The sequence below is a fragment of the Dermacentor albipictus genome, chromosome 10, assembly GCF_038994185.2.
Source record: "Dermacentor albipictus isolate Rhodes 1998 colony chromosome 10, USDA_Dalb.pri_finalv2, whole genome shotgun sequence".
Taxonomy (NCBI): Eukaryota; Metazoa; Arthropoda; class Arachnida; order Ixodida; family Ixodidae; genus Dermacentor; species Dermacentor albipictus.
In genome coordinates, this window is record NC_091830.1 from 38,637,573 (window position 1) to 38,651,341 (window position 13,769).

Below are 13,769 nucleotides of genomic sequence, written 5' to 3' on the forward strand. Positions count from 1 at the left end.
ATCAACCGAGAAGGGCCAAGAGTTTGACGACAAATGCATGCTTTTCTAGTTCTTTTAATAACGAGTTGTGATTAAGATAGTCGAAGGCTTTTGGAAAATCTACATAGATCCTCAGGGCCAAATGTTGTTCCTCAAAAGCATTCAACAATGAACTCATTCTGTTTTAGCGTAGTGAGTTCTGTTGAACGCTTTTCCACAAACATAATTTGTGCAGTAGGTATTATCTCATGGTTATTGCAAAAGCTAGACAATGTTAGCAAAGTTTCTTTTTTCAACCCTTTTGAAAAATTGATAACGGTGACACTAGGCTATTGTCAGCGATATTACTCTTTTCTCCTTTTTTCTGGAACACTATTACTTTTTCGACTTCCATTTCTTTCAGAAAAACGCGTTTCACTAAGTAGAAAATAATAAAATGTGTTAGGCAAGGTGCGAAATTGTCTGTAACGTGTTCGACGGGCTCTATGTTATTAGTATCTGCGCCGATGCTAGCACAGTTGTAAGTTGTGAAAAGATGAGATCAGTTTTGTCAATGCAATGTTCTAAGCAACGTGGTAAGTAACGCTTGTCCAGTAACATTGACAAAACAATCGTTGTATAAGTATGATGATCGTTTCCAAGTGAATCCATTATTCTGACCTATCTTTGCTAAATTATTCAAATGCTTTGAAGGACTGAGTGTGGTATTTTGCTTTTTCCATGTTATGGCTGTTCTTTACGCTGACATGGAAACAAGCTCGCATAAATAGTCATCTTTTGCATTAAAGAACGCTTCCGTTAGGTGGTTCCGAAATGTCTTATAACCTCTGAGTAAGTCAACATCACGAGATTTATAAAATTTTTAGACATCCCATCCTTAATATAAATCTTGCGTAATAATTCCGGTTTAGTCCATGGCTTACAGATTTTTTTTATGTTCACAAGAACTTGTGTGGTAATGAAGCGTTGTATCGCGAAAGAAAATAATTTACAGGCCTATCACACGCGCAGTAAAGATCGCTTTCTTTAAGCTTTCTCATCAAAAGAAATGCTCAAATTTTCGCTCGGAAAGTTTTCGTTGTGGAAGGTGTTATATCTTGAAAGGGCCCTGGTTGTGCGTTTATTGTCCTTAGTCTACTTTTATGTACAGATAGGTCGTACTACTATGATCTGTACTATGATGAACGAGAAGGCTGTATATTTGTTATGAACATTAATAATCGGTGTTCGTGCGAGAGAAATAGGGTACTAACTCACAAGCAATCTGTTCATTCACCATTAAACATACATCTCCTCCTATACTAGCTATTCTATTCAGAGCAAAGTTGTCATACCCAGGAAACGCAAACATTGATTTCTTCCACATACCACGTTTCAGTCAACATAAGAACATCTAATCCGTATTCTAGCTGACCGAAAAGTACCTATAATTGTGTCTCCTTATGCACAGCAGATTGTGTATTCAATCGAAACATATTCAACAAACGCGAACACTCACGTTTGCATTATCTTTCGAATTTTTCTAGTCTTGTGTAGTTGAAATGCAGTCCAGTAACTCATACAAAGCCCAGGACATTCTTCTATTTTATCTCATTCGGCAACCTTGCACACAATAGTTGCCCTGTTTCCGTCCTTTTTTCTGATGGATCTCTTTCCATTCTGGTGCCCCACATGCCTGTAGTCATGGCCCTGGGCCCAAGTTCTCGTGGTTCCAAGAAAAATTCTGTAAGCCTTCGCCGGATTTTTAAGAATGTAGCATTGTTCAATAGATTCTCTAAGCACACGGCTTTTGCTACAGAAATGTTTCTCGACTGACTGCTTCACGAAATGAACTATCATTCCGGGCACTCTGTCACCAGCTTCTCGCAGTTTGTGTATCGACACGATGTCCTTGTCGGTGAGTTGAGGCAAACAAATTTTTCTATCTATTTCAATGAGCATTAGTGAAATGTTCTTATTGTGAGCCGCTGGAATCCTGTGGAATTTAGGGTCCCACTTCTACTGTGCCGCTAGAGTTTATGAATCTTCTATTTGACATAATTTGATTCAAGGTTCGGTGCATGGTATTTTATTTTGTTCACTGCAATCTGCACGTTCTGTGTTCTGGCAACATATATGAGAGATATTTTCACCATATTGATTAGACATCAGTTTGAGCGATTCCGCACTGATTTCCACCGTGTCCCAAGGGTCCATCAAGCATTTAATTAACCGCAACGAACATGCTTGCGAAGTCCACATCGTCACTGTTATATTTGGAGCCTTGAGCACCTCTAGACTTGGTTGACTTGCCAATCGGACATCACCATGAACTGCGCCATGCTTCCCCCGCATACATACGCTATGGAACGCTATGGAATACGCATACGCTATGGAACGCATTCCAAAGTGGTAGAGACTGCTACCATATTGATCAATCAAAGCTTCATCATCTCGAGCATGAACATATGCAACAGGGACTGAACTCAGTTTCAATGGCAGAGATATCAGAGCAAACAGTCCGATAACTGTCGAGAAACGTCGTTACGCAGGTGCCTAGAAGCAGGTGGCGTGAACGTTATGAGTAGGCGTGTGCGCACAGACTGCCGCATTTCTCAAAGTGTGAGAAACGCCCGCCAAGAGCCAAGAAGGAAGCCGCGGGACTACGTCCCACGGAAGTGTGCAGACAGCGCGCCAGCGATCGTCGGTGATAATAACCACAGGAACCGCAGGTACGAGCGTCACCGAGCCGTTGCGTTGATGAGTGGGCCGAAAAAAGCTGACGTATCCCTGCGGGCACAGGCTGCCGCCGGTGGCAAGGTGCGCTAAATAAGGCAAGAAGCTCCCTTAAAGGTTACACCAATATTCATGCGATGCCTCTTTGGAGCTGAATTGCACCAGTGATTCAGACTTCTCACGGCCGACGGCTGCTAGCGACTAAGGAGGTACTGTAGCTGTCCAACCTTCACACACATACAACCTCGATCTTCACGCCGCCACACCGAAAAGCATCTTGATTGCTGTGGTTCACGTCTACTCGCAGACAAATGGCAACGTAAAGCAAGACCCAGCGGACGCAGATGTCCTGTTTCTGCGCATCCCATTGGTTCGACAGCTATGCGACTGCAGTTGCGAGGCTGAAAAATCCATCAGTGAGCGACCTACCACAACAGTGGTTTATCTACTAAAGCAACCATAACTGCTTGTTGGCCAAGTTGGTGCTTGCTAAAAGTCGTTTTTGCCTCAATTTAGCACACACAAAAGGAAGACACATAGAGAGAAAACGGGCTGCTTTTTTGTGACCATTTGTGACCATTTGTGACCATTTGTGACTATTTTTGACCATTTGTGACCAGCAACCATTTGTGACCATTTGCGACTAGGCGCCAGGTGACACACTCACTCGCGTGACCTTTGCGAGTAGCAATCGATTGGAGATGAGGAAAGCTTGCCTCTCAAATTCGGGTGTCACTGACATGAATGAATTTGTCACGCTTGACTCGGTGTAACCATATGTGATGCGACTTGATGTCGTTCTTTACGTTTGGAATTAGAAAGAGTACGTCGGCGAAACAGTATTTCGGTCACATGGTTTCGTAAAAAGTGCTTTCCTGGACTCCGACTCCGACAGGTTGCCACATTCAAGAGCTTACCTCCGCATATTTGCCTATTTTTACCTTGTAAGGAAACTTTGAGATCCTAGAGGATACCAAGTACGAAGAATCGTCAAAGGCGATAGACGGGATGCGTGGAGATGACCCCATTTTTTATCTACATGTCTACTTCGTCATCGCGTGGAAAGTATATGGCGGCATTTGAACGCGTAAGGTGACTGGACAATTGGTGGCGGGGCGGCAAATAGAAAAGGTTTCTGGTGGCTCAGTTACTTTAATGATGCCCGCAGGTCCACAGCATCTGGTAGCGTTCTTCTACCGAGCAACTTTCTTCTAACAAAATGCTTATGATGGAAACATACTGGCTGTTTTCGTAGGGCGCAGGATCCTTTTAATAACGATAGGGCAGACGGGAGCTTTTCACATGCAACACGGACTTTATACAGACACGCTAACACGATACAGACAGTTTACATACAGGCGGACTAGAATTCTGAAGTCGTTTGTCCATCTATATATGGATATGCCTAGCAGTCATCCATCACGGCTCACCGGTGCGCGTCCTCGTTGGGTGATCATGACGGTTGTGGTTGCGTAGTGCGTCGCTGCGTCGTCTGACACTTGAAGACAGCTGGTGTGTTGCTTACGACGGCTACGTCTTACGCCATCAGCATAACGTTGCACTCATCGTGACGTGAAAGCAGGCGAACAGCAGGCCGGTAGAACACCGGCCACTGCTGCAGCTGGTCCGTAACGCCTGGCATGTAACCCCTCGGCCGCTAGAACGTCGGGCTCGGTCGGCAGACAGGCAGCTCATGCAGCCCGGTGCCCAACAGGAAACATTGCACCAGTCCGCTATAACAGCAGGCCGCTGGGATGCAAGAGAGTTCAGCCACGAGCGGGATCTCCGACCAGGTCCGCATGGCAGCAGGACACCCGGTCACCGGTCATCGAGCCTTGAACCGCCGTTCTACCAGCTGCCATTCGAGATTTCTCGTGGCTCTCACACTTTGCGCGCTCTTCACGCCGCTTTCTTCTTGGTGGCACGTGGTCTTCTTCCGCAATCACCATCACCGATTCTGTTTGTGTTGCTGCCACAACAAAATCATCATTCCAAGCTGGTCTTGTCACCGCCACGAGCCACTAACCACATCATCACAATGACAGAGTAGCGCAATCTCGCGCGCATTCCGAGGAGCGAGCGTGATGATGATTCCGTTATTTACGTACACCCGCGAGCAAAAGAATATGGACCAGAGGGTTGCCGAAAAAACTGAATTTCTTCGTAATTACCACGCTTAAAAGGAAACTCACAAGTGCACTACAGTATTGGTAAGTTCCACGTTCGCACTGCAGTCTTTAGTTTTAAGCTGAATTCACAGAGTAGAAAAGGAGTTTTATCGCGCAATCCTTGATCCGTACACTTTTGCTAAAGGGTGTACATCAAATTTTGGGGAGACCCGGTATAAAACACTTATGTAAAAAAGCCGATAGGCTGAATTGCTTCCATGTATACCTTGCACTCTTTTCTGTGGTATGCTTGACAGTTTTCGCTTGAAGTGAAGCTACTTGAAATTAGTAACGAAAACACCTTAAAAAATAAAATCATATAGTTATATATTTATATAGGTGTTACACTTCAACCGCTTTAACAATAACTTTTTTTTCGTAGAAATCGATCTTGCTCCTTTACGATTTTCACACCAGGCTGGTGTTACAGTGACGGGTGGAGGTTGTGACGTTAATCTAAATTGCAGCTTCTGCTTTCATTGCATTTCGTGAAGGTGTAAAGTATGCGCCACGGTTACACGAAAATCACGATTTTCGAAGTGAGTGCCAACGCAAGCCGCTTATGTGCCGGCGCCTTTTTTAGGCACAACGAATAGGGGCCTAAACAGTACAATTTACGTTCACTACAACATTGTTGCATGACCACTGTCAGAATCTTGGTGCTTTCATGTCTAATATAGTAGTCATTTACATAATGTATCTAGAATACTCCGTCTAATAAAGTAAATGCTTTGCGTTATATGCATGCGTGTCAGCATTTAAAGCGTGTTCACGGACTAGTGAAGCTCAGGCAAAAAAAAATAAAGGAAACGTTTTGCGACCTCTAGAACCATAAAAAATTTCATGACTCGCATCACGAGAATCGGAGTACAATACCCAGATGTTACAAAAATATAAGCGTTCGCTTGACGTAGTACAAGACGCAGTTTACGCCAAAGGTCCAGTGAGCGAACTTTGATATTCTTTTCACGACACTTGTTGGTCCCAGGCAATCCTATGATAAAGCGATAAAATTTATTTCGAAGATCGAGCAGAATGATATAAATAATTATATTTTTAGTTTTCAGTTGTCAACAAGACTTACCAACTAAAATATTCACTGTAAAAACCACCAAGTTATATAAATTACGCGAACCCCACGCGTCCTGAGAATTAATGGCTCGAAGTTTCTCTGATGTAAAGTTGCTTTGATAGGGATACCAAGTCTATTGATTCTGATACAATGTTGCGTTTAGGTCGCATGGTAACCTTATGTATATGCGTTTTTGATATTAGGTATGTTGTGACAGTGCTTGCGGTAACGCACGGCATGAGATTGCACGAGGAATTACTTCCTTATTGTTTGAACTAAATCAATGGCCCGCACGGCTACCCATTCGAAATTGTCCACAGCCATGACAGCTTCAGTCATACCCCTAATACCGGCATATTATTGGTCTTGTTTGACGGTAAAATTACAGATAACAATTTAGGCCCGTAGAAATGCCCAGTGTAACTCTTAAAATTAAGTGCGTTTACGCCCCTTGTAGAGACATGACCAATTGCACCTCCAAGTCTAGGCGTTGGGGCGTGTCTTTTGGGGACGCGCTTAACTCTAATTGTGACATGTAAGCCAGTTGTAATACGCAAGTGCTTCAAAGCCCGAATGCTGCACTCTCTCATCGAGGCTTTTCTACCTGCTTGCTCTGCTCCCGCCGCCACTGGGTAGATGTTTCTCTCACCTCCCACTAAGCCTTCTCAGCGCGACGCCGCCTAATTGAATATGTCGACGAAGCAAGAAGCTGCGTCGCGAAGCTACACCTGAGCGAGTTTGTATGCGATAGGAATTTGAGAAAAAGACCAACCAAGTATCCGATTAAACTACCTCTTCGATCGTCTGGTGTTAAAACCAAGATAAAGCGCCTACAGAGACACAAATCGCATTCCACAGCCTTTACTCAACCGGCTGAGGCAGTGAGGACACAAGCGCCTCAAAATGTTGTTTGCATTTTCCTTTCCTTGAAGTGCTTCTCAGCAAAGTAAAAAAGTGCATTGGACAAGCCAATTTGGTGTAATTGCTGTGGGTGGGAATCTAGCCCGCGCCTCCGAGACGTTACGGTGGCTCCGCGGTTATGGTTGACTAAAGGTGTGCCTATTGCGTGCGTGGTCGCACACGTCACGAAGAAGCCATTTGGCTGAGTAAACCTGTGGACTAGTGCATGCATCGAGGGGCTCCAGTCAGCGCAGCCAATGGGGAGGAGTTGATGGCATGAGCATCTTGTACGACCACACTTGAAATCCAGAAGGAGTTAATCGTATAAAAACGTTAAAAAAAGGACGTATGCGCAATTATAGGGAAATAAAGCAACGTAAAGCTCGAACAAGTTACAGTAAGGCTAGTTAAGGTGTAGTAAAGTAATGAAAATGCATTAAAGTGGATTCAGACGGAATAGAGTAGAATGAAGTGGATTAAGCGAAATAAATGTGGTACAAATTCGATCACGTAAACTAAGCGGAATTAAGGTAGATTTGTGAAGTTAAAAAAAGGTGAATGCACGTGAAATAAACTGTATTAGGGTGAATTGAGGTGGGTTTCTCAATCACGTAAGAAAAGCTCAGCAATTTTGAATATTTCTATTGATTTATTTATGTATGTATTTATTTATATAATTATTTTTATAGCTTTCTGGTGGCAGCAGCAGTTGAATGCAATACCTCATGTCTATTAGATTGATACTGAACTTTTAGGTCACTTGAGTGGCCGAAAGTACAAATGCTGGTCCCATGCCGTTATTTCCCATAAGGGTCGAATACCATTTGAATAACCTGGGGGAATGGGGCGCGGTGTGGTTGTCGGCAAAGCTGAGAGCCAAGCTTTCCTTTATTAGAACCTTTTATTTATGACATCACCCGAAATTGACTAAAAGTTGGGACTACCTCTGAGGCAAAGTTTTGTGAAGTCAAATCAGCCCCGTATAGTTAAGATAAAGATGCTTGCAAGAAGCAGTACTCAGCTGTACACACGGCACAGAAAAGGAACATGCCATTTTAAAGCAGTTGCTTTTTCCAAGACACACACTTGTTTTTACAAAAGCTGAGTGTCTTCCAGAAACAATATACAAGAAGCGTAAAAATTCCTGTACCTGCGCTATATATTTTAATATCTGTTCCCTACCCACAGAGCTGAAGAAACCCGGTGCACTAAAGTTTTGTTTACAGTTACGAAGAAAAGGCCAGTTTGCAGCTACGAAGAAAAGGCCAACCGGAGAATGAACAGACTTGGGAATTCAAGAAATGTTAGGCTGTGCGCTGAACTTCAATTTACCTCCCGTGGTTGCTTAGTGACTATGGTGTTGGGCTGCTGAGCACGAGGTCACGCGATCGAATCCCGGCCATGGCAGCCGCATTCCGATGGGGGCGAAATGCGAAAAACACCCGGGTGCTTATATTTAGGTGCACGTTAAAGAACCCCCAGATGGTCGAAATTTCTGGAGTTCTCCACTACGCCGTGCCTCATCATCAGAAAGTGGTTTTGGCGCATAAAAACGTTCTTTTTATTTGCTTGAGGCTTAGTTCAAAAGAACGGAGCGCACTGAGGTCGACACCACTTGTAGAGCCTCGTAGTGTGTCAAACAAGGCTGCTTTCTTATTCATTAAACTAATCAAGCTCTCCTGTGACTGCTTGAAGGAGGGCGCGTTAAGCGGCAAATATAAAAAAAAAAATCTAAATAAAGTTATAGTGGTTAAAGGTTCGATTCAATACAAGTAGTTCAAGAAACACTCACACATGGGGACTATCACATTAAATATAACTTCGTTTGTCCCTCGAATAAATTAGGACAGGGTCGGTGAGAGTAGCTGCAATGCAATGGATAGCGATTGGTGTAAGCCTAACGCAGTGAAAGGCGGATCGACATAGTTCGGCGACGCATATAGATTATAGTGTCGGCTGGCGCAGTCCCGTACAAGGTGAAATTCCTGCTGATGATATATGATTAGTTTACTCTCACAGCTATATACTGGACAATACAGATGAACAGCGCGTTGTCAATTTCCCTGCTTCCTGCTATGTAAGGTCTCCTCAGAGTATCAAATAATGGCACAGTAGGATTCACGTCGACGGAACTACAAAGACTGTAGGACGTCGAGGGCGGGATGCAAATAATAGGACGATGACTGTGCGACGGCAATTGCATGACGATGGGGGCAACGCGACAGTGAGATGATGTTAGAATGATGGCAATGCGGCGACCGCAACAACATTCCGACGACTGTCCGACAACATATGCACGACGACCAAATCAGGACAATCCTAGAATGTCGACTGCGTGACGATGGTGGCATGATTTCTACGGCATGTCGAGAGTCGGACGAAGACCCCGCACGACAACCACATATTGATAAGAGTACGACATGGGGTAACGTGACCGCAATCGCGGGATGACGACAGAGTGAAGGAGGTTACGTCCCATGACGATCGCCTCACGATAGCCGGATGGCCAAATTACAGCGACGATGACAGCATGAGGAGAGTTGGAAGGCGAGGCTGAAGTCAGGGCAATGGAGTGACTAAGCCGATGGTGGGACAGTGAATGCAATACGGCTGCATGATTAAGATGAGGTGGACACAATAGCATGACGAGAATCGGACGACAAAGCTGGAAGTGCCTTGATTCAACGAACGCGACGGCATCACGACCACGTGCTCTTGTATAGTGGACCAAGCTATTGGACAACTTGGGCCGATGTTTCGCCGTAAAAGGCGTGATGACGACCACATGACGAGTGTGAGATAATGAAGTTGTAATTACGACGACTGCACTACCACGACGGCATGACGACCACGAAGGCTTACCTTGGTCCAAGCTGGTATACAACTTGGGTCATTGGGCCAGAGGAAAGGGATAGCGAGCTAGACAGACACACGGACGGACGGACGGACGGACGGACGGACGGACGGACGGACGGACGGACGGACGGAGAGATAGTCAGACAGACGAAAAGACAGACAGACACAGACAGACAGACGGAGATAGATAGATAGATAGATAGATAGATAGATAGATAGATAGATAGATAGATAGATAGATAGATAGATAGATAGATAGATAGATAGATAGATAGATAGATAGATAGATAGATAGATAGATAGATAGATAGATAGATAAAGATATTAGATATTAGATATTAGATATTAGATAGATAGATAGATAGATAGATAGATAGATAGATAGATAGATAGATAGATAGATAGATAGATAGATAGATAGATAGATAGATAGATAGATAGATATTCTCAAAACAGCTGAAGCCGGCCAAGAAGGCTAATACTATTAAAAGCTGGAAAATCTACCAGGGCCGTTCTCATCAAACTTGACTTGCATTCCGAAGACATGTATCCGCACTATGCGTCAGGACATAGCAGGACGACGTCAAGGCTGCGGAGCTTGACCCACAACTACACAAGAGAGTCATGCGTATAATGGCTCAAAATAATCTGGCGCACAATTTTTTACTTGCCTAGCAGACTTACCAAAGCCTCTCAGGCAGTTGCTACACCAAAATCTGAATTGGCTCAATAGCTGAATTTCCACAATATTAAGGAGCTTTTACGCCGGACACCATTCATCACCATCTACAGCGCTAAACTAAAAAAAACTGTTAGCATTACGTTTTATGATGTTGAGTCGATGTCTTTCCATTATTTAGAGCACGAGTTAGTTTCTAGTTCACAGCAATAAGCATATATTTTATTTAGTGCAATCAATATTACAAAACTTTATGGTGGTTTTAAGGCACGTAGTCAAACGTTCATGTCTGCAGGTCACTTGCCCATCCTTGTGAAAAGTGGTAGGTCAGCAGGGAACTTCACATTCCAACGCCTTTAGCATGTTCAGATGCTTCTTCGTGCCATTTTCTATGGGTCCTGCATTGTTCATAACCTTCCAGCTAGTTTTCAAATCGTTATGCCGTGATTTTCTAACTGAGTGTCTCCACTATTCAGACGGTGTCCATATCAATGGCAGAATGACGTAGACAGGTAGTCGGTGTCGTTTCCGCCAAGTTTCATTCACATTAGAACAGTCCTTGTCAGTACTTAGCGCCCACATCATATTGGACCTATGTCACGTACACAATAGGTAGTCTTTATCAATTTGCTGGCCTGTGTTGCGTTTGAAATTGAGCAATGTATTACAGGTTCTGAATCTTACTGGCACCACGCACCGACCCTTCTTAATCTTCAGACCGGTGAAATTCAAAAGCTGTTCGGAAACAACTGAATGTTTCTCTCGGCCTTATACAGATACACGCCTAGCACTCTTTCAAATTCCTTTAAAGATCTCTCAAGGGAAGTGCGTCAGGGATAATCTTTATTGAACAAGCCTCGTATGACGCGAAGAATCACCGGTAGCGCGGAACGGCAGCTCTCGATAAAAGGTGCTAGCGACCTACCAGACGACCGTTCGACGTATGCGATAGCGCCTGTGTGCGGCTGCTCTTTGTAACAAGACGCCGAAATAAATTTATTATAAAGACCCACTTTTGCTAAATTGCGATCGCGTTTAATGCAGTGCTTGTATAAATTTCTGCCTTGAATAATCAAGCGAGTCACAGCATAGAGTCTCAAAAATGCCTAAAAAGTATTTCATACCTGTAGCATATTTTATACCTGTCAGCACATCAATGATGTGTCTGCACTTTTCCCATTTTCAAGCTCTTCATTAAAACTCAGAGGAAAGTCTCATAGAACGCCGAGGCGGTATGCAACTCGGTTTGCACTGCAGGCGTCTGATATCGATCATAGGCCGAAGACTTTCAGTGCGTGTTTTTCTTTCTTTTACGTCAACAACCAGTATGTGCTCAGTCAACAAAATACGTGCGTCATTTAATAAACAGCGGGATTTATTTCACGATCGAGAAATAACACGTGATTGACATTACGTTGAGCATTGATGGACTGCTGGATCAAGTCGTCATCTTTGTTCGACTATGGCACTCTCTCTTGTTCTCATAAATCGCCAATTGGAGGGTCATACCACCACCCATTGTCAAATGGGGTCAGAGTAGCTTGAAATTATCGAGAGTTCTGATATAAACACCTCAAAATTCATATATAATCGGCGTTCTGTTATTCTAAGAGTTCATGACCAATAAGGCTCAATTTTCATGAACGCATTTGCCACAAGACAGACCAATATAATAAAAACCGCAGTGCTTCTTGCCTTTATTTGTATTGTATTCGCACCTCAGTAGGAAATAATTTGCCTGGCTACAATCTTCTTGCTTCTGTTTTATTAATTGCGAAGCATTAGGCTGCTCATGGGAAATGCATCATCGTCTGGGATGTCAGGTTTGAGGAAACTTCGCGATCGTGTAGGTTTTTCTTAGCTAGCGTATGAATTCGCAAGGTGCTGCACATATGCGGCCGTCATAAAAAGAGTCAGCGCCTTTGGTTGAACGCGCACAGAGTTTCGATATGGTGACAGTTACATGTAAAAACACACCACGCCAGTGAAGCATCCGGCTCGGCATTGACCTATACTTATTTCTACCGTTCCTCCTCCCCTGCCGGTGGCGTCATCGCGTATTTGCCATCAGGTTGAGTGGCACGGGCTTCGGACGTCGCCTTCCCTGTGATACGATATACTCATTCTTAAAAGCACCCATCGTTCCTATTTGCTACACACAAGGCTACGTCTTAGCTTTTTCCAGCAGCTTATGTAACTGACACTCGTAGCTGCCAGGAACATTTTGCACTCTGCCCACCACCTGTCGTAGCTGCCAGGAACATTTTGCACTCTGCCCACCACCTCTCATGATGTCACTGTACGACTGTACAATGCTTTATATCAGTCAGACACACATCCGTAGCAAACACGAGAAAATATTAATATTTGGTTGTGAGAGGTAAGAGCACACAATATCTATATCTACAAACGACAACCTAGATATGTGCGAACTCTGTCGTCAAGTGAATAAAAACTAAAATAGTCACCGTCATTATTTTACCACCTGTATATTCCACTCCACTTACAGCGTAAGTTTTTCAGGCCCTTTTACAGCCATATCGCATCTACCATAATGAGTTCATTGTGCATGTCATCCACAATAAATCTTCAACATTACCACATGTCATGGCGCTCTTTGGTCAAACCTGGCCCTTGCGCCATAAAACACCACACATCATCATCATCAATTATTCAGTGAGCTCTTTTTCGAGAAGAAGCTAGTCGATAATATCTCGCAAGCGACTTTCACTGGCATTCTTTAGGCGCTAACCGCGAGGTGTGGTTGCTGCAAAAACAAGACTCGGCTTCCTTGTCAAGTAATCGCGAAGTATTGATTTCAAAGAGCACACTGAGCGTTGCCTTCTGCTTATAATTATCTTCTTTAGCAACTTTCTCAGACTTTTCCTGGTATTTCAGAAAACGTTCCCGCACATGTTTTCGTTCTCAAGTGTCGAAATAGACAAGCAGTTCAGTCATTAAAGCGAAAGACATTGACTCGCTTCCCGGCCGTGTGAAAGTGTATGTCCAATTAAAATGTTTACCACCACCACTGCGCCTGCTGAGGGTGGTACGCATTGCTATATTGCTTTACAGTAACGATAGTAAAGGGAGTAATGATAATGTTTGCAGCACGCTGCCACCCATACTGATGCTGCAGCGACATAGAAATAGATTGGCAGGCTGAATATCTTATATAAGAAAGGCTAGGGGCGTCACTTCTCACGTCGCAAGTTTCCGCCACTGCGGCAGCTTGCACAGCAGCAAACTTTAAAGGGAAACGCATGCAGGAAGCACTACGCGCTTCGCATTGTTATCAGGAGCGCATTATAATCAATTATGTCATTCGTATGCTTGCTTTGTGCTTGTTCTTTAGTGAATCGCATGCTGTTCTGTATGGTGTATGCCTGATTTCAAAGAG

At 43.9% G+C, this 13,769-nt stretch overlaps 1 protein-coding gene and 1 long non-coding RNA gene across 2 annotated transcripts in view; one reads left to right on the top strand and one right to left on the bottom strand.

Moving 5' to 3' along the window:
- LOC135911844 (uncharacterized) overlaps nucleotides 1-4,720 on the bottom strand; it is a 44,231-nt gene extending 39,511 nt beyond the window's left edge. Inside the window, exon 1 of the mRNA XM_065444182.1 lies at nucleotides 4,125-4,720. Within this exon, the coding sequence (XP_065300254.1) occupies nucleotides 4,125-4,151 (27 nt within the window). The 5' untranslated portion in view covers nucleotides 4,152-4,720. The remainder of the gene's footprint in view (nucleotides 1-4,124) is intronic.
- LOC135911875 (uncharacterized) overlaps nucleotides 1-13,769 on the top strand; it is a 351,642-nt gene that overhangs the window by 44,016 nt on the left and 293,857 nt on the right. The window lies entirely within an intron of this gene.